Source organism: Phalacrocorax carbo, chromosome 8 (genome assembly GCF_963921805.1).
Source record: "Phalacrocorax carbo chromosome 8, bPhaCar2.1, whole genome shotgun sequence".
In the NCBI taxonomy this organism is placed as follows: domain Eukaryota; kingdom Metazoa; phylum Chordata; class Aves; order Suliformes; family Phalacrocoracidae; genus Phalacrocorax; species Phalacrocorax carbo.
The window spans coordinates 25,583,234-25,611,003 of NC_087520.1; the positions used below are offsets into that span (position 1 = coordinate 25,583,234).

Consider the following 27,770-nt stretch of genomic DNA (forward strand, 5'->3'; position numbering starts at 1 on the left):
TTAAGAGCCTTTCCCAGTGGTTGGTATTTTACAGCCCAGTGGCCAATTTCTAAATCATAGAGGCCAATTATTTCTGAAGCCTTTGGTGTGCAGCTAATGAAGGCCTGGAAGGGCCCTTCTGAATGGTTATAAGCCCTGCAGGTGGCAGAGATGTAATGGAGGTGGCAGGCACAATTAGCCATCCATAATTCCTCCTAGCAGCTGATTAAAGTCTCTTTATCCGTCTTACCGAGATCAGAAGGGCACATATTTGGGAAATCAAAAATGCATTAGGGGCTGTCAGCTGGTGTCAGGGGGCCTGTACGCTGAGCCCTGGGGCAGTGGCATGTGCTGGGACTGGCACAGAGCTGCCGTGTGTCCCCCTGTGTAGGGGATGGACTCCTTGTCCCCTTGGGGTGCAGCCTCTTCCATGCAGGTCCCCTGCAGCATCAGTCACCCCATCCTGTTATCCCTGCACCCCTTTTCCCTGCATTGAGCAGGGGATGGGATGGTATGGTGTGGTTCCTTGTTAAGGTCTCCCAAGTGCAGGTGGACTTTTAGCTGATGCACAGAGATGGAGGCGTGCTGGCCTCATCCTGCACCCAACGAGTGGTGAGGCATCCACCAGCCAAACAGTCTGCAGGGTGCTCACTGCAGCCACCTTGCCTCACCGTCCCTGTCCTGGGATGCTCCAAAATGCCCCGTGGTGCGAATTTAGTGGATGGGGTGAATGCAGCTGGAACGGGGAGCCCCAGCCTGCCCAGCCCGAGCCCCATACTGGGAGCTGCTGGTTTTCCTATGCTCTGTACCAGGTCTTTGAGCTTCGAGGTTGCCCGCAGACAGCGGGACGTGGACCGCTTGTCCCGAGCGAGGGGGATGCACGAACCGCAGTCCCCGCACTGTCCACGGGGGCGATGCCCGCTCCCCTGCATCCCAGCTGGGGTGGGATCAGGACGGGGCTTTCCTCCCGCCTCCTGCCCCGCTGCCCCCCTCCCCACTCCCTGCGGGGGCGGGGGGAACCGCGGACCCCCCCGCTCTCCCCCGCCCCCGCGGGGACCGGCTCCCCCTGCCCGCCCCCGGCCCAGAGCCCTGCGGGGAGGCGGCGGGATGGAGCGGGCGGCGGGCGAGGGCCGGCCCCTGCTGCCGGCGGCGGCGCCCAGCGCCGGGCTCTCCTCCGCCGGAGCCGTCTTCATCATGCTGAAGTCTGCGCTGGGCGCGGGGCTGCTGAGCTTCCCCTGGGCCTTCAGCAGGGCCGGCGGCGCCGCCCCCGCCCTCCTGGTGGAGCTGGTAAGGGGGGGGGGGGGTCGGGAGACCCGATCCGGGGTGCGGGATGGGGGCGAGGGGCTGAGGGCAGCGGCATCCCCAAAGGGAGCCGAGGCACTGGCCGGCATGGGGAAAGGGGCAAAGGGATGGTGGGGTTCACCCGCCCTGGTGTTTGGGGGGCTGGCGGGGTCCCTCCCCTTCACACGGCGTGCAGCATCCAGACCCAGGCTGAAAGGAAGATCAGCCAGGGCAGGGGGTGCAAAAGCTGCTGCCGCCCTAGATATGCTCTTTGATCTGAAGCCAGCTAGCTAGCTTTGAGCTCAACCTAAAGTAAAATTGGTGGCTGGTCCCCTACACACCCAAAACTCCCAAATCTGAATCCAAAGTATCATGTAGGGCTAGTTCTCCATCCTTTTGCTGATCCATGTTACCCAGGGCACAAGGCCACCTGGCCGGCAACCTGGTCCCTGGCCATGGCCCTGCTGGGTCCCCCAGGTCCAGGGAATGACGGAGGGTTGGTGTGGTGCTCCTTGCTGGGTCCTGTCCCTGCAGGGCTCGCTGGTCTTCCTGGTGAGCGGGCTGGCAGTGCTGGGCTACGCAGCGGCCCTCAGTGCCCAGCCCACCTACCAGGGGGTTGTCCGGGCGGTGTGCGGGGCAGCAGTGGGGAAGCTCTGTGAGGTCTGCTTCTTCCTCAACCTCTTCATGATATCTGTGGCCCTTCTCAGGGTGGTGGGCGACCAGCTGGAGAAATGTGAGTTGTTCCCCCCACCCCCCCACATTCAGGGCTTGCTCAGGGCCAGTGGTTCCTGGGAGTGAGGGGAAGGTGGTCCCACGTGGGCTGGGGGCAGCCCCAGGGTTTTCTTGGAACACCTGAGGACGCGGGGCTCCCTGGCCCTGCCATGGTGTGATGCTCCTGACCCCATTGGGCCACCTTTTGGGCTGCAGCTGACCCCCGCTCTCCCTGTCCTCTCTCCCCACCTCCACACCCCCCCCCCCAGTGTGCGACTCCCTGTACCCCAACGGGACACTAAGTGGGGCCCCTCTGCCACTCCCCTGGTATGTGGACCAGCGCTTCACCCTCTCGGCTCTCTGCATCCTCATCATCTTCCCGCTCTCCGTCCCCAGGGAGATTGGCTTCCAGAAGTACTCCAGGTATCACGTGGGCTACCCCTGCAGTGGCCAGCCCCTGGGCACCCTGGGACCCCAGGCCACCTCCTCCCAGGTCCCTGGGGCTACAGGATCCCCCCCACCCCTTCCTGGCTGTCAGTGGTCTGTGTGCTGATGCTCTTCCATGCCCTGACAGCATCCTGGGCACACTGGCCGCCTGCTACCTCACTCTGGTCATCATCCTGAAGTACTACCTGCAGGCAGAGAGTCTGGGCTCACCCGAGAGCCCTCAGCCCTCCAGGTGGGGGGGTTGGGGGGGGGGGCGATCAGCCCCATATTTCGCCCCTCCCATCCTCTGTGGCATCAGCAGTGGTGTGGGACAGGGCTGGAAGCAGTGCAGGGGTGGCCCTGGGTTGGGCCGGTGAGCTGGGGGACAGCACTGGTAGATTGGTGGGTGGGTGGCATTCCCCAGCCCCAGCTTTCACCCCAGCAATCCCCCTTTCTCCCCAAAATCACTGGGCAGGAGGTGCCTGTGGTGGCATCCAGGCTTCACAGCTTATGCCACCAAGGTCCTGTCCACCTCTGGGGGCCTCACAGCCTTTGCTCTGCATTTCCTCCCCACCATACCACAGGGCCTTCTCCTGGGCCTCCATCTTCAGTGTCATCCCCACCATCTGCTTCGGCTTCCAGGTAGGGCACCCTGGTCCCACTGTCCCTGCCTGCTCAGGCAGTGCTGGCAGCCTCCCACAGCATCCTGGACCGTGGGGACACCATCCCTTGCAGGGTGGGGGTTGCAGGGAGGAGACCCACGGTTGTCACCAGAGGTGGCTGCCCGGCAGGACACAAGACCCTGGGGAAGGGGGGAGAGCGGCACAAGGCACCCACAGGTGTGAAGGAAGGTGCTGGGGTGGGGATTGTCACTGCACAGGGCCCCAGTGCCTTCCCCCCATGCCTTGCAGTGCCACGAGGCCTGCGTGGCCATCTACAGCAGCATGAGCAACCAGAGCTTCTCCCACTGGGTCACCGTCTCCGTGCTCTCCATGCTTGTCTGCCTGCTCATCTACTCCCTCACCGGTAACCCCAGCACCAGACCCCTTCAACCCCTCCTTGCCCCATGGGTCCCTGTCCCCAGGGCTGATCCATCCTCCTCGAGGCTCCTCTGTCCTTGTCACTGGCATGGCCACCCACTCCTGCCTCCCCATCGGCAGGGCTTTACGGCTACCTCACCTTCGGCGAGGCTGTGGCATCTGATGTCCTGATGTCCTACCCAGGGAATGACCCAGTTGTCATTGTCGCCCGCCTGCTCTTCGGTGTCTCCATTGTCACCATCTACCCCATCGTGGTGCTGTTGGGCAGGTGAGGAGGCAGTGGCAATCCAGGTGGTCTTCCCAGCCCCTCCTCAGCTGGTGCAGCTCTGCTGGGTGCCATTAGCCCCCCGACCCACTCCCACCCCCCACCCCATCCCTAGGTCAGTGGTGAGGGACGTGTGGGCGACCCCTAAGCGTGGGGCTGCGGTGGTGCCCGAGGTGCACGAGCAGCGGAACCGGGTGCTGCTGACAGTCGCCTGGATGGCTGCCACGCTCGCCATCGCCCTGTTCGTCCCGGACATCGGCAAGGTCATTGAGCTCATTGGGGGCATCAGCGCCTTCTTCATCTTCATCTTCCCAGGCAAGACTGAGCAGTGGGAGTGAGGGCAGGGGTTGCTGGTGCCAAGAGCATTGCTGCATTGGCAGGGGGTGCGTTGGTGGGTGGCCCATCCTGGCCCCCTTTTGGGGGTGCAGAGGCTTGCTTGTGAGGGCCACCATGGTGGGGCCTGGGTGAGGGGTGCTGTGGTGGCGGTGGGGGGCTGAGCCTCTGTGTTGGTGGCAGGGCTGTGCCTGGTGTGCATGACCGGGACCTGCACCCTTGGGCCACGCAAAAAGTGAGTGACTGTGGGCTCAGTGGCGGCGGGCATGGGCAGGGGCAGGGGCAAGGGCAGAGTGCGGCACCCCATGACCCATGGCTTGGGAAGGGTCCCTGGGGATCACCCTGGACAAGGTGGGAGCCCCAGAAGGACAGAGATTTGGGGTACCTGCAGGCGCAGAAAGCACCAGCACTTGCTGTGGGACATGGGGCTGCGGTGGGGTTGAAGGGTGGGTATGGAGGGGTGTGCTCCAACATGGGGGATGTGCCTGGCTATTAGGGAGGTGCCCAGACATCAGGTCTGTGCCAGGGTATTAGGAATGTGCCTGGATATCATGGATGAAGCCAGGCATTGGGGAGGTGCCCAGACATTGGGGGTGTGCCCAGGTACCAGGGATGTGCCCAGGCATCAGGGAGGTGCCTGGGTACCAGAGCTCTTGCAAGGCAGAGCAGCTGCAGGGGAAGGAGTGCTGCAGGGTTTGGAGGCACTGGGGCACTCAGTGGGGGAGGTGGTGGGGGTCATGGCGTCGGTCAGAGGGGCACAGTGCCCCAGGGTGGGCAGCCATCAAGTGTTCAGTGCCTGTTGTGCTGGGGTAGTGTCCCCCATCACTGCTCCTGGCTGGAGAGGCGCAGCAGCCCATGTCGGGGGGGCTGGGCATGGCGCTGTTGAGTTTTGGGCTAAGCGTGTGCCAAAGCATGTCTGCTGTGCCTGTGGCAGAGCAGCAGAGTCGGCCTGGGGGTGAAGATGATTGGGGGAGCGGGGATCCTGTCCCCCATGGCAGCTGGAGGGAGCACCCTGGTTCCTTGGGAGTCTCAACCAAGAGGGTGCCTTTGGGGTGGGCGGGGGCATGGCTGTCTGGGCAGGGGTGGGTGCCCCTGGGGGTGCCAGAGTGCTGGGTGCGGGGCCAAGCAAGGAGGCAAGCAGCAGGACCCAGGTGGGCAACAAGGACTTGGAGCAGTCCCTCGGGGAGATCCACGAGTGCCACCACAAGGAGCGGGAACAACACAAGCTGGGGCAATGGGGACAGCGAGGGGACAGTCCCAGCCTGCCTGGGGCAGTTTGGGAAGGAGTACAGTGCCAACGACCCCACGACAGAGCAGCAGCAGAGGCTGGGGGTGAGTCCTGCGTCCCGGGGGCTTGGTGTCAGACTGCATGCCTGGGGAGAGTGGGACAGGGCGGTGCAGACCCACAGGTCGTGGGGCTGTGGATGGAGCCAGGGAGGCGACAAGGGTGGAGGGGCATGTGGCAGTAGGGTGGGGGCTGGGAGTGTGTGGGAGCAGCTGTGCCTGAGCATGGAAGGGGCCAATGTGGGACTGTGCCCCCTCAGTGGGGCCACTGGGCACAGGCAGAACTGGGGATGGTCTTGTGGTGGTGGCTGCCAGGCTTTTGACCAGGGTTTACGTGTCATTGCAGTGGGCACAGGGGATGAGCCAGAGGGGCTGCTGGGGTCTTCGGTCATCCACCAGGAGCGATGCAGAGGATCATGGCAGAGGAGGCTGAGACCCCCACAGAGAGCCCCACACCCAGAGGGGCCAAGGGCCAGGGGTTGCATGTTACTGGGGGTTGGCTCTGTCCCACCAGTCCTCTGCTCCTGTCCCCGCAGGGCTGCTCTCATCACCTGGGGCATCCTCTCTGTGCTTGGCGGCGCCTTTGTCTGTGGGCAGAGTGCTGCCCTGGCCGTGCTGGGGTTGCTGCACTGAGGGACCATGGACTCCGGCGTGCCTCCCCACCCCCAGCCCCATCACCCAGACAGCCACCCCAGACACGGCTACACCACTGGATCCCATCGCGATTTTATTTGGCATCACCATCCCTGTTTAAGAGCAGCTAATAAAGATGGGACAGGGTATCAGTAAGGGCCCTGCGCCACGCCCCGAGGGACCCCTGGGCTTGGCAGGATGGGGACAGGACGGGCAGCGAGTGCTGCACACAGACAGACAAGACAGATGTACAGGCCCCGGGGGGGGGGAGGGGGCGGGGCGGACAGCCACCCCCCATGCCTGCAAGGCACCCGCTGCCACATATGAAGGAAACCCTTTGGGACTGCCAGCACCCCACAGGACTAAGAGGCACCCCAGGAGGAGGGATACCCCCCCTTCACCACCACCTTGAACCCCCCCCAGGGACACGAGTCCCCACCCCTGCAGGTGCACACACACTACACCGGGCACAGCCTCACCTTCCTCCCACCCCGCCCAGCTCCCTCCCCAGTTGGCCCTGGGGACTGGCAGGGACCCCCAGCTTGCCCCCACCAGGGGGCTCCAGCCTCCCACTCCCACCCCTCATTACTGGTTCCCTACCCTGGCTAGCCCTCTCCCCATTTCCCGGCTGCCTGTACCCTGCCTCCCCATTTGCCTGCCTGCGGGATGCCCCCACCCACCCAGTCCTGCCAGCCCCTCCCTGGCAGACCCCACTCCTCCCCCACCCCCAACACCATCCCCCTCGAGGGAGAGGTGACCCAGGTGATGGGGTAGCTGGGGGGGGACACCCTATGGGGTGCTGAGGACACATATGGGGGTTTCCTTCACTGCAGACAGGTCACACCGACACCTCCCACCCCCCCCCCCAGCCATGCAGGGGGTCACGACCACCCCATAGCAGGGACAGGTGCTGGCAGGCTCCATGGCACCAGCAGTCACTCTCGGCTCAGAGTGCACCAGGCAGCTGCAGGGGAAACAGCACCACAGTGTCACCCCGCACTACCCTGACCCTCCCTGTCCCACCCAGCCCAGCCCATGATGCCCCCCACCCTGTGCCCCCTTGCCCACCCCTACTCCCGACTCCTTGTCCTCCACCCCACAGGGCAGCCGCCCTCCTACCTGGCACGGCCACACTGGAGATGGCCTCAGGCTGGCTCAGCGTGTCCACCTTGACGTGCTGGAAGCCCTTGCAGGTGGCACTCTGTAGGTGCCTGCTCCCGGGTGGGAGAGAGTGAGTGACAGCCTCCCCTCAAATCAACATCCCAGCCTCGCACTGCAACCCTGTTGGCTCTGGCAGGGGCTGGGTGCCAGTAATCCCACTCACCCTCCCCTTGGGCAAAGCACCCTGCCATGGTTCAAGACAGTGAGAACTCCCATCTTGCATGTCCAAAGGCAACGCCAGGTGGAAGATGCACAGACCTCCCAAGCCCCCTGTCCCTTTTACAGTGACAGACAGATCCTTGCCCCTGACATCAGACAGGGGACAGAGCTTGGGGCGCAGCAGCTCCAACACCCCTTTGTGCCTGAGCATCCCACCCCAAAATGAGCTTTTTTGCACCCCCTCCCCTACCTCTTCCAGTCCTCCTCAGTCTCCCAGAACTCATAGATGATGAAGGTGACCCCATCAGGCAGCTTCACTGCAGTGACACTGGCAGGAGTAGGAAGAGGGGTGAGCCCCGAACCACTGGGTATCCCTCCCCCCTTGCCTCTGCAACCACAGGCATGCTATAGGGTGGGCCACCGAAGGGTGAACCCAGCCCCAGCAGCGCAAGTTGGGGGGGGGGCCCACCCCAGCACTCCCCAGTCCATGCAAAAGGGTTTTGGTGGCCGAGCATCACTACACCCCAAATCCTGGCTGTTTTGCTTCAGCCCTTCACTTGGTGGGGTGCCCCTTGCTGTGAGGGCAGCTGGAGACCCCCTGCCCCCACTGAACCCAAGTCCCCTGGCCCCCACGATACGCAGCTGCTGGTGATACCCACTGGAAGCAGTCCCTCTCGCCAGCCACACTCTTCAGGTACTGCTTCAGGGAGATGCAAAACTCGCCCAGGTGCTTGTGTGACACCGTCATCTCATCCCGCACCAGGAGGAGGTACTGCCAGGCCCCCCAAAACACAGTGGCATGTGAGACCCAAAAAACACAGTAAGCCCCGCTCCCCCCCTCCCCAGCCCCAAGGCCAATGCCACACTGCAGGCTCAGCACCAGGTGGGTGGTGGCCTGCCAATCTCACCATGCAAGCCGTGCTCTCGCTGTCTGACAGCCGCTGGTGCAGGTCAAACCAGAGAGTCTGGGAAAAAGGGGAAAAACAGGAGTGGGCTGAGGCTGTGTGTCCCTCCCAGGCCAGTGGGTTTCTGTCCCCAGCACTTGGCATGACGGCTGTGCCCCCTTCTCTGCACCGGATGGCTCTGAGAGCCATTTGCACCTTCATGCCTTCCCATCAGGACCCTCTGCAAAAGTTGGTCTCCCAGTGCAGCCAACACCCCGACACCATGTCCTCACATCAGCCCCAAACAGCTGTCACCTTTTCAGGGCCTCTGAACTGTCCCTGAGGTGGCAGGAGCAGGGGTACCCATCCACCCTCAGTGCCCACTTATGTCTTCCCAGCCCCAGGCACACTTGTGTTTCCTCTGGCAGCCATGATCTATATTTTTGTGCTCTCAACCTTCATGGCACCTCTCTGCCCCCATATACAGCACCACCTTTTCCCTGTCCCCTTCTGCCCTGAAAGAACAAAGCAGGAGGATTTCCTGCACTGCAACATTTTCTCCGTCAGTCCCTAGGTGGAGTAAGGCTACCTCTGCAAGAGACGTTGCCTTCTTCCTTATGTTTTTTTCTTGTTTAAATAAACTTACAGTTAATCATTCCACATTCAATAGCTGCATCAGCTCATTGATCGTAATATCCTCCAACACCACCACCAGCAGCAACCCAGCATCCACCCACAGCCTGTGCACACTGTGGCACAGGGATGGGCATGGCCACTTCTTGGTCACCTCCACCCTAACCGTGGCAGGGAGGTGGTGGGGCTGCAGGGACACACAAGGACAGCCCCACACATGGAAATGCTGGTCCTTACCTTGTCCTCCAGCTTGCCGATCAGCTCAGCCAACCTGTTGATCTGCCCCTCCAGCCCCTCCACCTTGGTGTCAGGGGAACCTGTGCAGAGCCAGGAGGCAGTGATGGAGTGAGAGGCACCTGTGGGCATCCCCCAGGAGACCCATTACCCTCCAGGGAAGTCGAGCATCACCCCCATGCTGCTGCTGGGACTGCAGCTCCCTTCCCCAAGTCACCCCAGGCTTCCAGTGCAGCCAGGAAGCAACCATCACCTACCAGTCTGGAAGGCCTTCCCGTGCTCCCTGGAGACCATCCGGCTGGTAGGAGAGTAGCTGGGCATGGGGCTGTCGTACCAGGTGTCCATCAGGCCGTGGCCAGCTTTGCTGGCGTAGTGCCTGCAACCAGAGAGCATACAGGCCATCAAGGAGGGCAGAGCCAGGCACGGCGTGAGCCGGCCCCGGAGAGCTGACACTGGAGCATCCTTTTTGGCAACTCTGCCACCAACATCAGAGAGCAGTAGTGCCCACACCATGCCCAGGCAGCGCAGGCTTCCCTCCTGTACCACCCTTCAGCATCACCTGGCATGGGGAGTGTGTCAGAATTGGAGCAACATCAGTGGGCTGCTCCCAGCAGCCATCAGTTTTCTTTCCTGCTTATGAAACACCACAGCAGCCCTCCCAGCATCTCCTGCAGCTCTTGGGGATTACTCCACCCCTAGAACAGACACCTACAACATTGGACATTTGGGCACCGGTGGTTGTGCCCAGCCACCTGTCCTGGTTTTGCAGTCAGGTGTCGTTGGTGACTAACACATGGGAAGAATTGCTGTCACACAGGCAGCACACAAGCTGCCCATGCCCAAACTGCTGCCCATGAGCACGGAAAAATCTGCCTGCCTGGCAGCCTGGCTGTGCATCCCAGCAACAGGCTGCAGCTGTGGTTCTCCTGGAGAATGGAGGCACATCCACTGTAGCATCTCCTCCACCTTGCTTCTTCCTCTGGGGCTACAAAGCCCATTTAGCCTGGCTCATTCTGCAACACCACTTGGAGAAAAGGAGCATGTGTGTGTGTCACACACATGTCATGCATACAGGTACTCCCAAGACATCAATGACCAACCAGCCTCAGCTTCTTGGTTGTCCCCCCACACCCTCGTTCATTTGCAAGCCAGAGAGGATGTGAAGACTTGCCAATCCAGCAAGGGTTTGCAGGTGCCACCCACGTGTGGCAAGATGGGAATAGGTTTTGGGAAGGATGACCCCTCTCTTTCCTTCTGCCTCCAGCGATGGGAAGTCTGAGCTGCAGAGGGGGAGGCTGAGCTGCTTAAAGGGTTTTCAGCATTTCCTTCCAGTGACAACATCTTCTTGCTGGCTGCCCGCTGATGGATGTGTCCAGGAGACCCTGCTCCTCTTGACATCTCTTGCCAGCCATGCAGCTCCTGGCTGGAGACAAGAACTGGGAGCTGACGGGCACACACTAGCCAGCATCACCCCTGACCTCCTGTCCCTGCGACAGCACAGCAGCCAGGTGCCCTCACTATCCCCCCTGCCCCCGGCTACCCCAGGCAATTTTGGCTGGCTCCTTTGGCACCAAGGGAGAAATGTCTGGGCTGCTGTTGTCCCCCAGAATCAGCCAGTGTGGACTTGACCATGCACCTGGGAGTGGGGTAGGCAGATCTGGTCCTGAAGAACATCCCAAAGACATGGAAGCAAGAACAGTGATAAAGGTAGCAGGAACGTCTCCATTGCTACAAGCTGTGCAATAAGCCCACTGCCAGCACTGAATAGCCCCCTGTCAATAGGCAGGAAATTAGGTGAGAACAGAGACAGATTTCTTTTTAATCACAGTTTAATGAAGTGTATCAGGCTTGGATGCTCTGCTTTTGCACTTGGTTTTACAGCCTTTTATTTTGGTGCTGTTTAGACCACCTCTTTGTCTCCATGCTGTTTCATGAGATACTTTTTTGTGGTTTTGTTTTGTTTTGGTTTGTTTGGCTATTATCACCATGAGAAAACAACTACAATACTCCTCATTATGAACTGGGCCCACACGTTGGCAAATAAAAGCCAGCAAAGTTTTTAATGGGCTCCAATTGCTTTGTCTGATGTTGGTGTTGTTTCTTCCTCATTGTTTCCCAGGAGCTCTTACTTTTTTCACGTTTTATATAAGGTTTGCCACAGGCCAGTGGTTTCCTTCCAAAATGGGGAGAAGGAAGTGATGTGGGGTGATAATACCCAGACCATTCCCCCTAGGAAAGCTGGTGAGATGTCACCAGAGCTGCCCAGGGTCTCAGTGAGTCCCAGGCAGCCACAGCTCCTGTAAGACCAGACCACTGCTGCCTGTCCAGGATGCAAATGGTGCTGATGCTAAAACCCCAAATGCCAAGACCTGGCTGCAGTAAAGCATTTGGCCACATTGACCCTTGTGGTGTCCCTGTGGGGAGCTGGGATTTTCATCCTCTGTGGTCCACATGCCTTGGCTCCCTCTGCCAGCCTGCGGCTCGGGGAAGCCAAGGCATCCCCATGAGCATCCCATGGCCTCTTGTGTGCAAGTATGGCAGGAGAGGGATTTGCTTCACCAGCATCTGATTAACAGTTTCCATGGCAACCTGTCCTGCTTACAGGCAGTTACGGGTACTCCTGGGAGGCAGTGACACTATGACACCAAGGCAGGGCTGTGCTGAGGTTTGGGCTATGCTGCCCGGTACCCCATATATTTCAGCCCTGGCAGCACTTGAGAAATCTCACAACTGTCTCCACTGTCTTCTCCAAGCTCAGTAGCATGCACAAGGCTGATGGGATGGGGACAGTCCCCTCAAATGGGACCCAAGGATGGTGATACCTGCCTCCAGTGCATAAGCAACTTTCGCCCCTGTGGATGATTTCAACCACTGGGTGCCCCAGCAGGAGGGACAGCATCCCTGGCACGGGAAGCCACCCTCTGTGGGCTGTCCCTAGCGCACCCCAGACACAGCCACCCTGATGCTGGTGCCCCTGTTTTGCCCTGGATGGGACAGGTGGCTTTGCTTGGAGAAGCAGCCCTGTGCACCCAGTGCTGCCCAGCCTGGTCCCAGGGTGCTGACCTGTTGTTTGCATCCCACCCTGCACCACTCATGGGTGAAGGGGTCAAGAGGGACCCCTAAGGCTGCAAGAGAGTAAGGGACAGGGCAGGACAAAGTAGCCAAGGAAAGCCAGAGAGCTCTTGGGAAGCCAAGAAGGGAGGCAAAGAGAAAGGCAGCCGCTCGCCTGGCTCCCCTTTGCTCCTGCACACTGTCTGCGGCATTTTCCTTCACCCCTCTGAACCATCCTTCTGCTCTCCCTCCACCCCCCTTGCACCAAAATCAACTGGGAAGCAGAGAGGAGGGCAGGAGGTACTGCAGACCTGGCAGGGTTGGTTTGCTCGTCGATGGCATCTACAGCACTCTCCACAGAGCTCAGCAGCGACTGGGTCTGGTTTGCTGTCTCCTTCAGCAGGAAGCGGGTCACAAACTGGTCCACGTTGCTGCCACTCTCATACACCTGCCAAGGCAGACACCGAGCATGGTGAGATCCAGAGCCAACCACTCAGCGCTGGTGGGCGCCCTGGCTGGTGCAGCTTCTGTCCAACATCACACACGCAAGCTGGTCCCCTCCATGTCCCCAACTGTAAAAGCCACAGGAGGAATAAGCACACACTGTCCCACCCCACAGGAAGCATATAGCCCCTCCAGCATCCATCACACCTGGGACAGACACAGAAGCTGTGACAGAAAAGAGCGTGTGCAGAGGTACATCAGCATTGCTTTATTTAAAAATAAATAAAGCAATGTAAAGAGATGATTACCTAAAGCTCATAGCTTCTCTTTACCATGATCTTAAATTACTATTGCCTTGCAGGGTGAGAGACAGCGGGTACAGGTATGAAAAGTGGCCCTTCCTGTGCTTTGGAGACCACTACTCTGAGATCTTCAGCATGGTATTTAGTGCCTTCGTCCACAATAATATGGTCAACTCACCACTAAAGTAAAAGGGTTGCTATGGTTAATATGGTTGTCACTGGGGACCTGCAAGCTGAAGATGCTTTAAGCCATCAGCAGAAAGCTCTGGCAGTCCCCACCCAGCCTCCTTTGTGTCCCCTGCTGCGAGACAAGAGCCCCAGCATATTTTGGTGTTAGGGTTTTTTTTCTGAAGAGGGAGAAAAGGAAAGTTCTGGTTGTGTGGAGACAGAGGCAGGATGGAGGCAGCCTGGGGAGCAGGAATGCCTTCAGCAGGAGACAGGCTGCTCCCAGGGAGCTTTGGTGGAGGAGGACGAGCTGTTTTAGCAACAGAAACTTGTGGGGTAATCCAAACCCTCCCAAGACAAAAAACACTTAATAAAATGTTTTAACAGCACAACTCATCTGCTTAAAGCACCCAGGGCCCCTTCCCCAGCACAGTGTTGCTGTGCCCTCCCCATGGCACAGTCCTGCTTATCCACCTCCTGTCAACCATCAGCAGAGGTGGGACACTGGCACAACTGGACTGACACTGGCACAACTGGACCAACCCCGTCACAACTGGACCAACACCAGCACAACCAGTCCAACACAATCAACACTGGCCTGACACCACTCCAGCCAGTCCAACACCAGCCAAACTGGTCTGACCCCAGACCAAGACCAGCCCAGCGAGTCCACTGGCTGCACCAGGTCTGGCTGAAGCTAACCACTCAGCATCAGAGCTAAAAAATGTGTGATGAAGAAAAAGGCTCCTCTAAATTCGAACTCACTAGCATCACTTTTTCCCCAGAATCCTTCCATCCCATCAGTGCCTGCTGGGTCAGCATGTGGCCCAGGCAAACCCCTGCCAGGCAGCCCTACCCTGCATGCTGGCACCTCCTGGCACAGGACTCCTCCAGGACTCATGACTTTTTGGTGGCAGGAGACCAGGACAGATGCTACTGGCTCCCTGCATGCTGCTGGCAAGGACCAAACTCAGGGGTGAAACTGGTGTGGTCCCAGCACCACCAGTAATCTGAACACACAACGGCACAACATGACTACCCCAAATCCCGGAAGCAAATTATTCTTGTTTTATGGTGAAGTGATTAACAAGGGTTATTTCCATGGCAACCAGAGCAGCTCCACAAGAATATGAAAGGCCTTTATCTCCTATTTTAAATCATAAAAGAAGAATGAGCTGAAGAAAACCACTTCTGGGGAAACTAGTCACAGAGCTGATTTCTCACCCTTGATTTGGTAGGGGAACATGAGTTTCTTGAGGGCTTCTTAAGCATCCAACTAGCATGGTGGTTAATGACTTCTCTCTAACACAAGAATCTTGCTCCCCTCCCCATCACAGTGCTGTGTTTCTGGGGGATGCACATGACATGGTGATTACTGCTGGACGGTGATGCTGAAGCAAACTGCCATGCAGTGTGCCATATTCACCATCTTTTGCAGCTCCTCACTGTAGCACCTCACTGGGTGGCAGGGAGGGAGATGTAAGGAGGGCAGGGATCAATATGCGGCATTGCTTTTTCACCAGCACAGCCCATCCCAGGACACTGGTCAAATGGAGATGGGACTGGCTCAAGGCACTCCATGGGCTGCAGCAGATCTGCACGACGACCAAGCACTGGGATGCTCCTTGGGTTTGGGGGGTGCAGTTCACAGTGCACACAGGACCCTGCCACCTTTTCAGCCTTTCTCCAAGCAGGACCATGCTCCCCTCCGTTGCCCCAGTGCTCCCTGGCACAGCCCATCATGCTCCACTAACACCACCATTACCCAACAACCAGGTCAGAGGGAGGAAAGCCAGCATCAGTGCAGGACACGGGGACATGTGTCAGATGACTGGGCAGGAGATGGCCCGGGGGGGAACCTCCATGGCCAGGAATCATCCAAGCCTCAGAAACACAACCCTTAACACTGAGTGATCGCCTCTGAGTTATCACCTTCTTCTATGGTCTGGCAATGTTTGAAAACAAGGTCAGCCAGCTTAGAAAAAGCCACTGACCTGCTAGTTGTTAACAGTGAGATTCATAACACCCTGAAACCAAGCGCAGCTGGTGCAGCACCGCTCATCCATACGAATGAGCATGGGACAATGAGTGTGATGGAGCACTGTCCCCATCCAGGCTGCCTCAAGACCACCTCTGCCTCACCAGGGGGAATTGAAGATTGATGTCTCCCTCATTCTCCTCTTCAGGATTTTGCCCTATTTTACCAGGGAGCAAAGCAGTGGGCTATGCCACAAGACCATGCAGCCTCCTGAGGCTGGCTGTACTTCCATGCCTGCTGTGGAGGTGGTTGCTGCTGGGCATTTTGGACTGGGACGCTGGTGCCACCATGCCAAGTGTGGACATCTTCTGACAAGTCCTGCCCCATTTTCCCTTGCCCCATGCAGGCAGGGGGAGTGATGAACAGGTAGCCTGGGACTGTGGATGCAGCAGCTGGTGGAGCACTGCACTGGGCTCCCTCCATGGGAGGCACAGGCACCACCATAAGACAACTAAAGAGCAATAGAGACAAGAGAGTGATGTGAAAACATTTGCTGAGCATTGGCTTGGGGAAAAAACTTGAATGCAGTCATGAACATTCCTGGATAGCTGGACGATCTCTGTTCTCCCTAGAAATATACTCACAACTCTCTCAGACTGTGCAACGTACACTATAAATATGTGCCTATTATTTCCAAGCATCATATACATATGCACACAGACATACATGTCACATCTAAACAAATCTCTACAATTCAACATCAAAGTACCTCACCCTTCATCTTCCTCTGCCTGCACACTTCAGAAAAAGCCCCACACTGGATCAAATCCACCCCTTCACCCAGGCACTTATTTTATCATTTAATACATCTTCCACTATCCACATTCTGGCTAAGGAGGGTGTATTAAATCCATAAATCTCCTTGGCAAAGACATATCACTGCATTTGGGATCTGAAACAATTTCTTTTGCAGTTCCCCTCCTCCATGGCTGCCCCTGCCTGCAACCTGCAGCCTGCCGTAATGAAGGCATAACTATATCAATCAGGTGCTCAGACAGGCTCTGCTATAATTACAGACAAGCTTTGATTAAGTCTCACATCCAGCCCTGCTCTGATTGCTGGTGCTGGGCTTTGATTGCTGCGCTGTTCCCCTGGGCTGGGGGCTACGTCCCTCCTCATGGATTTAATATGGACCTGCAGGCCTCTGGGAGCAGCCACCACTAAACATGGAGCTGTGCAAGCTCTGCTGAGTAGCTTATTGGATTATTCTTTCGATTAAGAGTGCAGGTTTTCTGGGACATGATTTGCCCTGCCAAGGGTGGGGCCTGGACACTAGCACGGGACTGGTTTGTGGGCTGCACCCAGGTCCCTGTGCCCCGAGACCCCCACTGCTGCTCCAAGCACTATTGTGCTGCAAAGACAGAGTAACTCCCCATTAATCTACCTTTCCATTGAGATCTGCAACACCCCTGCCTTGTCCTCCTCTCTGATAATGATCCATACCACATACCATATTCCCCACAGATGCTCCAAGCCCATCAACTGATTTTACACCCGCTCCGTGCTGTTTATCCCGCACTCAGTTTCCCTTCCAGAGGTGCAGTAAGTGCACCACTGCTTTTCCATTTCAATCCATACATCAAATAAATGGGGTAACATGCTGCTATTTACCTCCACTTTTCTGCTGTTCTCCAAGACTCTATAGCCTGTCTCCTGCAAATCACAGAATCATAGAATTGTTTGGGTTGGAAGGGACCTTAAAGATCATCTAGTTCCAATCCCTCCTGCCATGGTCAGGAACACCTTTCACTAGACCAGTATGCTCAAAGCCCCATCCAACCTCACCTTGAACACTTCTAGCGATGGGGCATCCAACAGCTTCTCTGGGCAACCTGTTCCACTGCCTCACCACCCTCAAAAGGAAGAATTTTTTCCTTATATCTAATCTAAATGCACCTATTTTCAGGTTAAAGCCATTTCCCCTTGCACTACACGCCCTAGTAAAAAGTCCCTCTCCAGCTTTCTTGTAGGCCCCCTTCAGGTGCTGGAAGGTACTCCTGGAGCCTTCTCCAGGCTGAACAACCCCAACTCTGTCAGCCTGTCTTTGTAGGAGAGGTTCTCAAGCCCTCTGATCATCTTCGTGTCCCTCCTCTGGACTCGCTCCAACATGTCCATGTCATTCTTATGTTGGGGCCCCAGAGCTCGATGCAGTAGTCCAGGTGGGGTCTCATGAGAACAGAGTAGAGGGGCAGAATCACCTCCCTCGATCTGCTGGCCATGCTTCTTTTGATGCAGCCTCTGGGCTCTGGGCTCTGGTTGACTTTCTGGGCTGCAAGCACACATTGCTGGGTCATGCTGAACTTCCCATTAACCAACACCCTGATGTCCTTTTTCTCAGGGCTGCTCTCAATCCTTTCTCCACCCATCCTGTATTTGTGCTTGGGATTGCCCCGACCCATGTGCAGGACCTTGCCCTTGGCCTTGTCGGACTTCATGAAGTTTGCACGGGCCCTCTCTCAAGCCTGTCAAGGTCCCTCTGGATTGGCATCCCTTCCCTCCAGTGTGTCGACCACACCACACAGCTTGGTGCGTTAGCAAGCTTGCTGAGGGTGCACTCAATCCTACTGTCCATGTTGCCAACAAAGATGATAAACAGCGCCGGTCCCAAATCCTACCCCTGAGGAATGCCACTCGTCACTGGTCTCCACTTGGACATCGAGCTGTTGACTGCAACTCTTTTGAGTGTGACCATCCAGCCAATTCCTTACCTAGCGAGTGGTCCATCCATCAAATCCATGTCTCTCCAATTTAGAGACAAGGTCATCATGCAGGACAGTGTCAAATGCTTTGCACAAGTGCAGGTAGGTGACATCAGTTGCTCTTCCCTTATCTGCCAACACTGTAACCCTGTCATAGAAGGCCACCAAATTTGTCGGGCACAATTTGCCCTTAGTGAAACCTCATCATGTCCTTATTTTCCATGTGCCTTAGCATAGTTTCCAGGACGATCTGCTCCATGATCTTGCCGGGCACAGGGGTAAGACTGACTGGCCTGTAATTCCCCAGCTCTTCCTTTTTTTCTCTTTTTAAAAATGGGGGTTATGTTTCCCCTTTTCCAGTCAGTGGGAACTTCACCAGACTGCCATGACTTCTCAAATATGATGGATAGTGGCTTAGCAACTTCATTCACAAGTTGCCTCAGGACCTGCAGATGCATCTTGTCAGGTCCCATGGACTTGTGCACCTTCAGGTTCCTTAGATGGTCTCGAACCTGATCTTCTACAGTGGATGGTTCGTCATTCTCCCAGTCCCTGCCTTTTCCTTCTGTGACTTGGCGGTGTGGCTTGAGCACTTGCTGGTGAAGTCTGAGGCAAAATAGTTGTTGAGTACCTCAGCCTTCTCCATATCTCAGGTAACCAGGTCTCCTGTTTCCCTCCAGAGACGGTCCACATTTTCCCTAGGCTTTCTTTCATCACTGATGTACCTATATAAGATTTTCTTGTTGTCCTTGACATCCCTGGACAGGTTGAATTTTAACAAGGCTTTAGCTTTCCTAACCTGATCCCTGGCTGCTTGGACAATTTGCTGCCACACAATTTCCTGATCAACCCTTCACATGCCTTATGTGAACAGATTGCTCCTTTTGAAAAAGCGTATTTATGAAGGTGCAGGCTATGCCAAGTGATGTCTGATCACTCAGACTGGCTCCAGGTGCTACAATACAAGGCTGCAAGAGTATGCATAGTTAAATGTTGGGATTTCATTACCGAACTACAGCCTATAATCTTGGTTCAGTTTTAGGAAAAATCATACAGGTGATTCCCACATTCATTTAAATCAGTTTAACACCCTACATCAAGATTTGTTGGATGGATGGATACTGGGTACAAAGCTATGCCTGCTGGTGCAGAGGAATACTGGGGTGTCTGTGAAGATCTAATGCTTTTTGCCAGGCCAGTAATTCCAATAGCTCTGAAAATAAAATGAAGGTGGGTTCCCCCCCGCCCCCACTTAACTAACTCTGGCCATTTGCCAACCCAGCTGTGACATTTGCTCTCAGGAGCTGGGTCTGAAACACATGGGCTCAAAGGCTTTTCAGCAGTCTCTGGGGTTATCCTCTAGCAAATGTCTTATTTGGCACTGCAAAAACAAGTCATTAAGAAGACCAGCTCCAAAGGAATCCTTTCCATTGTCTTATTAAAACATTTGTCAGTCTGTCCTATGGAGATTTAAGGAGGTTTGATCTTATTAATTCCACCCTGAAGAGTCATTTCCTCCTTGCTTTTCTTGAGAAGTTAAAACATTTGTGGAGATAATATAATAATTGCTGCTCAATGAAACCACTTTGTGCCAGAAGCTCTTGGAGGGGCACATCTCCAAGCCTGCTCTTTTCCATTCAGCTAGTCTATTAGTTCAAGGCAAGAAAGACTTTGGCATGACAGATACTACCGTGCTGCAGAGTGTTTTGCTGGCAAGCCTTGGTTGAGGAAAGAGCATGGTGGCCACCAAAGAGGCAGAGGAATGAAAAAAAGCATCTTTCCCTTTTCTACATCCCATGCCATCTGGCCTTGATATCTGCTGCTGCAAACAGGTGGCATCTGCAGTGAGGGGCAAACATAAAAGCCTAATTGAAAGGAGGGCTTCAAGATTTCTGCAGGGGATGGCTCTCAGAAGAGCCTCAGAAAGTGTCACTGTTTGATAAATGGGGGGACAAGCCAGAGGCATTGAAAAAAAGAGGGAAGGAAGGAGTGGGAAAAGGACAACTTGCTTTAGCCACTGGTAATTGTGGAAATATTCCCCAGTGCTGGTCAGTCAGCTGAGGTCTAAGCCCCTAATCCCATCCCTCTCTTCACATCACAGGCTTTTTAGGTGCACCTTCCCACAGACAGTGGGTGCACACACAGGGCACACGCTGCTCAAAGACCCACCACAGCTATTCCAGCTTTCCATTTCAATATGCACCTGCCCCAGATCTGCTCAAATTCTGGCCCACATTAATGAAATGCACTTTGGATGTGTTACCTGTGCAAATCACAGCTGGGATTTTGGTGCCCTCAAGTGCTCGTACTTGCCAACACCGGCATCATCCCTCACCAGGCATTGCAAACTGATGCCTAAAATGGCTCTCATGGCCGTGTTCCTGTGGGTATCAAATGACCGGGGAAGATGATTTTTGATATTGTTGAGGACCTCAAAGCATCTTTGCTGGCATTCTAAAGGTCACTATTTAGCTCGTTAAGACTACAGGATGTAAAATATAAATGATTCTGTGCCACCCACGAACTCAGACTCCCCCTGTGACGGGCCCTGTACCTTCCCTTTGCCTTGCAGGGTTACAGCCTGACCAACGAGGTTTTCCAGCACTGGATTTCAGCAAGATTGGCCAAACTGGCTGACATTTACTAAGCCTGGGGACACTGATGGCTTCTTTAATTTTTATTAACTTCAACCACCACCAAAACACGCTCATAGGGTGATGGCACTGAATTGAGGAGGCTTTTCAAACAGAAACCAAAGCCAATTTTGTTTCACCCACACTCTTCCTCCAGTTAAAAAAAAAACAACCCAACCCAATGACAAACCCATTGCCATGCCATGAAACACCCCTGTCAAACCTCATCCCAGGATGACAGAGAAGTTACCTTCCACCCACTCACCCCTTTAAAAACCAGACATGTATCGCTCTGTATCCTCTGAGTGGCTGATTAAAATTCGTTGCTCATAATTGCCTGTTTTCTTCCAAGAGATATTTTCTTATAATTAGAATAACACTCAGACCTGCCTCTTGCTCCTTTCCCTCTCCCCGACTCTTAAATGCCTTCAAAAGCAGAGACACAAAACTGATTGCCTGGCACATAATCAGCAGAAGAAACCTGAAGAGAACAGCCACTTAAATAGCTGATAAATGAAAGCATTAACATATGAAAGATCCTCAGCCTTCCTGAAAGGGCTCTAAAAAAAAGAGACACCTGTTCAGATAAAAAAAAAGCGGATGGCATCACATGGGTTTTAGATGTCTTTTACTATAAAATTCTCCTTTTATAAATCTCAGCTCATGTTTGCCTTGTTTGGTCCTGGAGGTCTCCTGCCATGGACCCTTCCCAAGCAATTGATCACAGAACTTCCCTCTTCTCATTTGAAAATCCCCTTGCTGCAATATAATTCCATCATTCTCACTGTGGCCATGTGGATGTGAAGGGCATGTAACTGTTGGCCTATGTGTGTGCTATACAGCACATGCCCTGAGGTCACCTATGGATCAAGAGTCATATGGTACTTTTGCACCCTGTCCACTTAGCAGGCAAAGAACAAACTTGGAAACAAAATATGGCCTCCTACTTCTGAACACCCTGGCTATAATTAGCCTTTCCCTTCACACAAGTTGCTAATTAGCTGTTTTTAGTATCCACAAGACAGTAAATTAATACATATTTTATTTCAGATTTCCAAGGAAAGTACAGATTTTGTTTTCTAAACAGGACCTACTCAAAAGACCCTGCAGACGTAACGGTGTGGGATGGTCAAGCTGCTGAAGTCTCAGCCTGGTTGTGCCAGCTGGCTATGCGTTGACTTGGTCCCTGCCTTTCCTTTTGGTGGCTCCTTCAGTGCTGATCTTGGGCTGTTTGGCAAGACCACAGCACTGATGTCTGGTGGATATATTCCCTTCACCATCCAATTTATCTAGTCCCAGGAGCAATAGCCTTAAAATAGGAGGGAGGAGGAGGAAACCCATGTCCTACAGGAGGTCCATGAGAACTGGAACCAGTGCAGCATGAGCAGGACCTCCAGAGAAGATGCTCTTCCTTCTCAGAGTCAGAGGAGGGACATGAATTTTGCAGTGACAGACAAGCAGAAGAGCATTGAATAAACACCTTTGTCTAAAAATAAGCTCTGAGAGAGACCTTCTTAAGATTCATCTCCCTGCCAGCCCTGCTGTTCTCCCCTGGCAGTCTGGCAGCCCGGCTGGATCTCACACACAGCCCTGTGGGGCTGGCAAGGAAATCGCTCCAGATGGCATCGTACAGAGAATCGGCTTTCTGGTCTGCATCTGAACAGAAAAGTTGGGGAGAATTCAGTTCTTGCAGAACTGGAGTAGCACTTTTTGCTTTAATGTGAGGTGCAATATTTTCTTAAGTTAATGTCAGAGAAGAGTTGCAGAAATACTTTCTGAGAAGCTAAACAAATATGCCTTGTTTCCTTTTAGATTATTCTTGAACTATAAAGTTCTATAACTTTTCCAGAAATCCACATCATTATTTTTACTATAGAAACTGATACTGAATTTGTTCAGAAATGTGTCATTCAAAATACACGGAAAGATGACTCAGCCTTTACTAATTCACCACCGCATCACCACTCCTTCCTTTTTCAGCCAAAACCATTCAGCATGAATACATCTTTAACTGCATTACAGGAGTATTTCAAGGCTGGCATTTCGTCATAAAATTACCCATCCAAAAAAGGGGCATAAAAGCAGCTAATAATCCCTAAAACTACTCCTTCCCTGTCAGGGCAGATCTCTGTGTTGCAAAGGTGAGGACAGACGATGTTCTGAGCCCCCCAGAAAAGGCAAGCTGACCATTTGAGCAAACATCCTGACCCCTAAAGAAGAGCCAAATGCTTCCAAGGGGGAAGATGATGACAAGGTGCACAGGATCTCCTGGGGTTCAGCCACGTACAAAGTACCAGGAGATAAGCTGTTTCCACGTTTGGCAGAAAGGAAGCCAGAGAAGCTCTTCGCCAAAGGAGAGCCTGATGTGCGGTAGGGTACGAATTCGCCTAGAAGGAAAGATGATGCAACAGATGCACTGTGCTTCAGTGGTACCCCACGGGCTTCAAGCCCAGACCAGGAGACTTCAGCTGATGCTCACATAACCACCATGGCTTGGTGTGAGCTGTATCAGGGCCAGATCACGATGTCTATGGGAAGCCTGGAGCAGCTCATGCTGTTTGGGCTGGGCACTACCCAGAGCTGCTACCGCCGTGTTGCTGTTACACCTGGCCACGGGCCAGCCTCCTGCTGCAGCAGAACACTGCTCCAGGAGCCTCAGACAGCCTTGGTGTGAACACCAAGTTTGTTCAGCAGAGCAGGAGAAAACCTGCTCGAGTAAAATGAAAGGATGAGATGAAGGATTAGCTGGAGGGTGGGAGGCAAAGATTATTTTTAAGGATTATTTCTACTGACTATTTTATCTCGAGGTGTCATCATTCAAAAAAGAGCAATATCATATTTGGCAGGTAAGAATGCAAATAAATGCACTCTATATTGCTGTTCTGGACTGTGCTATAAAACAGAAAAACCCCATCCATCATTTTTAGCATCCAAGACTGGTGGCAGATGGTGCTTGTTCTGGGGCTGTAACTGAGCTGCTCAGACAAGCTGTCCTTTGCAGTGTGCTGCTGGTGGCTGAAAGCTGGGGGAGACCCATGGCCATGCCAGCACCAGCAGCAGGGAGAACAGGTCTGCTCCAGCAGCTCCCACCGAGTCCCAGGAGCCCGGCGTCTCTTGTTCACTGCAACAAAATATCATAAGGCAGACACAGGAAGGGTGAATTGCAGCAGGAACAATTTAACTCACAAATAAGGTATGCAAACCTATTCACCCATGTGTATATACCTCTGAGCTCCCTAGTGCTGCTGGAGCATCAGCAGCTGGTATTGAAGGTCAGTACAGTCAATTTTCCCTTTATGATTTACATATTCTCTCATTTAAATAACAATTCTTGGGGGAAAATGTGTTTGCAGCTGGTTTGGGTACAGTAGCTGTCCATAAGACACACGTGTGGTATTTGGCACCCTGACACAAGAAGGCTCTCAGGGGGTGTGTGATGTGTCACCACTTGGTCATATTTCCACTCCAGGTCCATTAAATGAGATAAAAAGGATTTTGGCAAGTTATAAGACTGGCAGTGGAGCTGGCAGCAAGCAAGCAGGGAGTAAAACGCCATCTTTCACATCTCCTTTTGCTCTCCTCTGGGACTAAAGGTGATGCTGAACATCAAGCAAAGGGTGGTCCAGGGCCACACACAGGTCCTCAGGCCTTCTCTATAAATCCCTCCTGCTGCCTATTACTCTTCTTTAAAGCCAGTCTCTGAACGCCTCCTCCCCCTCAATTTGTCAGCACCCCCCTTCCATGCTCTGTTCACTCTATTCCTGGCCCTCGCTGAAGCAGAGCAGCACAGCCTTACCCTGCACCATGTTCATGACCACCAGAGAGATCAGTTCCATTTCATTCCAGTACTTCCATGGGGGGATGTTGCAATTTCAGCTCCAATTTTGGGCAATTTTGCTTTCCAAGCACTCCCCTTCCAGCTTGGACAGGACATACACCAAAGAGAGTCACCAGCACTTCTTGGACCTGTCTGGTGACCAGCAGGGACATCTCCAGGAAGGAACGATTTGACCTTAAATCAGAGCTGCTTCGTCCTTGAGTATGTTCTTCACTCAGCATTTTTGGGACTTCTTTGCAGCTTGCTTTTAAAGTTTGCCTTGCTGCTAAAGGTCAGCCTTGCTAATGTTTCCATGCTCAGTGCTGCAAAATGCTTATTTGGCAAAAGCAAGGAGCAGAAGCAACCCCAGTGTGGCAAGCGGTGGAGGCCATACCTGACAGGAATGAGGCTAATTGAACATCTCAGGTTCAAAAAAAACCAAAATGTGCTTTTTTTACCAAGCTAAAGCACATTTCCCGGGGTGTCTGGGTGAGGGTGTTGTTCACCGGTAACCGCCACCACAGCGCCGTCCCTCTGGCTCCCCAGGCACTGTCCCCCACTCCCCTGTCCCCTGCAAGCCTCAAGGGTGGCAGGGATGGTGGAGGCATCAGGTGGGCACTGTCCCACAGTGGGCAGTCCAAGGCAGGGCGGTCAGTAACTGAATTGAGGGACAGCATTTACCTGGCTCCAGTCCCCCAGCTCCCACCGTACCCCACACCCCCTTTGACACCAGACACACAAACCATGTCCTTCCCAGTCACATCGGTTTTGATATTTGCCAACTGCACTATAAAATAGTAAATGACAATTATATAAGAACATCTCCTGCTGCCAGCTTTTTTTAGATCCTGAAAGTTCATTTCCTTTCTCTCCAGTTTAACTTTGTGTTTCCCATTGTCATTGGCAGTCATTTCAACACAGCATGGACATCACTATATTAGAAAATTATTACAATGACAGATTTTGTTTTGCTGCATGAGACCTTCCACTACTGAATCTAATTACTACTGATACTTTATGAGCTCCTCCAGCACAAGATAATTGCTGCTTTCTCTTTTTATGAGCAAGAAATAATCAGTTGTCTTTTAAGGTGAGAAATATAAACAGCAATTAAAATACCACGGCTATCCAGCCCCTCTCGTCAGCAGGCACCTCTCGTCGAAAAGCCAACACAGAAGAAGGCTAGGCTTCATTTATCTTTTGTACTGAATACTTCTTTTAACCGAGGGGAGAGGGAGTGAATAAGGAACACTTTCAAATGATCAATAGTTTTCTCCCACTGATTAAATGCTCATTGTAATACAGAGAAGCAGGAGGATCTCACAAGCAAAGCCGTTTGCTCACAAGTCGCAGTGCTCAGCATCAGCACCAGGCCCTTTGCAGGATCCAGCCTCAGGGAAAAGCTGTAGAGACAGCATCAGGCTTGAGCATCGGGGCACAAACCCACACTTGGCTCCTACCAAAACCTGCTGCCCTGGCAATCTTTTCCCAGATCCAGTGTTTCTAAAAATGTATTTATTTGCACGTATCTCCTAAACATCTTGACATCAGCATGGGGCCCTTGGTTACGGCATCCCACATGGAGGAGATGGGAGGGGACCCATCAGACTAGTGGGAGCAAGCTGTGAACTTTCACCTAGATATGCTGACCATATACTGAACTTTTACTCAGCTACATGAAGGAAGGCCCCAACACTGGTGCAAACCAGAAAGGGAAGGTAGTCACAACCATAAGCAGAAAGACCCCAGACCCAAATATTGCTGTTGGACTGAACCATTGTATTTGGGGAGGGGAACTTAGATTGTAAGGTGTAATTGCCCAGGGATTATTTTGTTTTCCAGAGGCACCCAGCTCAAGCTGTCTTTACTGCTGAACCACTCAATAAATTCATCTGGTGTATGTTGTATTGGAGACTCTGCTTCAGGGAAGCCTAGGGTCAAGCCTGAGGAGACAGAAAGCACCCAAGAGTGCATGAGTGTGAGTGAGGAGTCAAAAAGGGACACTTGTCAGCTCAATGGAGCTGCTGCTGTGAAGGTCCTGGCAGTTAAAGTCTCGGGTGGTGTGTATGCAACTTCCAGAATGCTGTGTGAATGCTCGGGCTGTGGCTTCTCCTTTAGCAGGGGTATGGGAACACACATGGGCTGCAAACTTGTGAGAAGACCTCAGGCAGATTTTTTTATTGGTTCAGATTGTAAGCAGCCTTCTTCTGACACTCTATTTTAGCAATCCTGACACTAAACCCAGAAAGTCTAGTAAACAAATACTTTTTTAGGGAAAACATATAGTGAAAAAATCTCACACCTAAAAAAAAAAAAAGCACTAATGATTTGCACTCAGTAAAAGCTTCTGATGCTGCCTGGAAGTCTGTCCTATTTGAACACTGGAGACGAGTGTCTCTACCACCTAAACAGCTTAATTTTTGGTGTTTTGTTTTGTTTTTTTTTTTCTTCAGTTCTTTACTTGAACAAAGCACCTGCGTTTGAATAATTCATTGATGAGTTTTATACCACTTTGCTCACAAAATCACAGCAAGCAGCAAAGTTTTTCATAAAATACTTCTTTGCCAGCTCCTCTCTGTGAAGGAGTCTTGCTCCATTTGCTCACTTGCCAAAAGTCTGCCAGGCAGCAAAGAGCAACACACCCCATGGGCTGATAAAATGGGGGTGATGAGGGGATGCTGGGGCAGCACTCCCTCTTCTGGCTTTAGCCATCTAGAAGGGAAGTGTCTGCTTATGAGATGAAGAGTGCTTCAGTGTCACAGGAAGAAGATGCCTCCAGTACTCTGGTTCTCCCCAGTTCCCTCCACACAACCGTGATGAAGCTGACCAGCTCAAGTTTAGGTAAATAACCTTTACTGATTGCAATTAAGGCAGGCAAATCCTGCCACAAGTTGCTGAATCAAGGAGAGAGAAAGATGCTCTTCTGATGAAGGCAGTGAATTGGGATTATGAAGAACCATCCTGCTTCTGCTGCAGATTTCTTATGCAAGGTAATAGCCTTATGGTCAGGTGCCTAATTTACAAACGGGGGATAAGCCATCTTCCTCTTGCAAAATACTTGGAGGAATTAGTCATAGATATTAACCTCACATTCAAAAAGTAATGGTGGAAGGCACCACAAATAGCAAGATGGAATGAATTACCAAGATATCTATTAGCACGTTAACATGTATTTAAAATACATAGCTGGCAAATCTGACTGCCAGAAAATTGGATAATAATGAGGCATGAACAGACTCAGCAACCTAATTAGAAAAAATGAACTACTATAGTTGTCCTGATTTTTTTTACCCTCTCATAAAGTTGATAAAAAATTCACACACACTTCAGATAGATCAGTGCTTGGCCAAAGACTTTGCCCTTAGTTTGTTATGGCAAGACACCAACATATGAAATATGTAGCTTCACTTTCTATGCTGCCCTCCTCACAGACATTAAAAAGGATGGATTTTGATCAAGCAAGGAAATCAGGCTCTTTACTCAGCAACCAGGGGGAGAGAAATTTGTTGTTTCCCATTCTAACTCCTAAAACTTCTTATCATTACCACATCTTTAATGTAGAGTAATTTGAGTTTCTCCTTTAGCTGCAAAGATAAAC

General features: G+C 53.3%; 2 protein-coding genes across 7 annotated transcripts in view; one reads left to right on the top strand and one right to left on the bottom strand.

Annotated features, from left to right (window-relative positions):
* The first annotated feature begins 965 nt into the window (after positions 1 to 965).
* On the top strand, positions 966 to 6,668 carry SLC38A8 (solute carrier family 38 member 8). The gene is made up of 10 exons (XM_064459318.1): positions 966 to 1,266; positions 1,795 to 1,993; positions 2,241 to 2,394; positions 2,546 to 2,650; positions 2,982 to 3,039; positions 3,309 to 3,423; positions 3,558 to 3,705; positions 3,818 to 4,017; positions 4,219 to 4,270; positions 5,856 to 6,668. The coding sequence occupies exons 1-10, from the start codon at positions 1,087 to 1,089 to the stop codon at positions 5,950 to 5,952; spliced, it is 1,308 nt and encodes a 435-aa protein (XP_064315388.1). The 5' UTR covers positions 966 to 1,086; the 3' UTR covers positions 5,953 to 6,668.
* Positions 6,669 to 6,828: 160 nt separating this feature from the next.
* Positions 6,829 to 27,770, bottom strand: part of NECAB2 (N-terminal EF-hand calcium binding protein 2) — an 86,646-nt gene continuing 65,704 nt past the window's right edge. For 4 of the 6 annotated variants that reach the window (XM_064459311.1, XM_064459315.1, XM_064459314.1 and 1 more), the window contains 8 exons: positions 12,386 to 12,522; positions 9,281 to 9,399; positions 9,027 to 9,145; positions 8,181 to 8,237; positions 7,932 to 8,044; positions 7,523 to 7,600; positions 7,072 to 7,163; positions 6,829 to 6,916 (listed from right to left, as the gene is read on the bottom strand). In XM_064459311.1, coding sequence (XP_064315381.1) covers positions 6,888 to 6,916; positions 7,072 to 7,163; positions 7,523 to 7,600; positions 7,932 to 8,044; positions 8,181 to 8,237; positions 9,027 to 9,145; positions 9,281 to 9,399; positions 12,386 to 12,522 — 744 coding nt within the window. In that variant the 3' untranslated portion in view covers positions 6,829 to 6,887. The remainder of the gene's footprint in view (positions 6,917 to 7,071; positions 7,164 to 7,522; positions 7,601 to 7,931; positions 8,045 to 8,180; positions 8,238 to 9,026; positions 9,146 to 9,280; positions 9,400 to 12,385; positions 12,523 to 27,770) is intronic. The other 2 variants (XM_064459312.1, XM_064459313.1) reach the window with 2 other exon arrangements.

What these genes read in the sequence shown, in the direction of transcription:
- SLC38A8 (XM_064459318.1), top strand. Translation starts at nt 1,087, where the DNA reads ATGGAGCGGGCGGCGGGCGAGGGCCGGCCCCTGCTGCCGGCGGCGGCG. An exon ending in GGCTTCCAGAAGTACTCCAG is followed by an intron (nt 2,395 to 2,545) that starts GTATCACGTGGG and finishes ATGCCCTGACAG; the next exon opens with CATCCTGGGCACACTGGCCG. An exon ending in ATCGTGGTGCTGTTGGGCAG is followed by an intron (nt 3,706 to 3,817) that starts GTGAGGAGGCAG and finishes CCCCATCCCTAG; the next exon opens with GTCAGTGGTGAGGGACGTGT.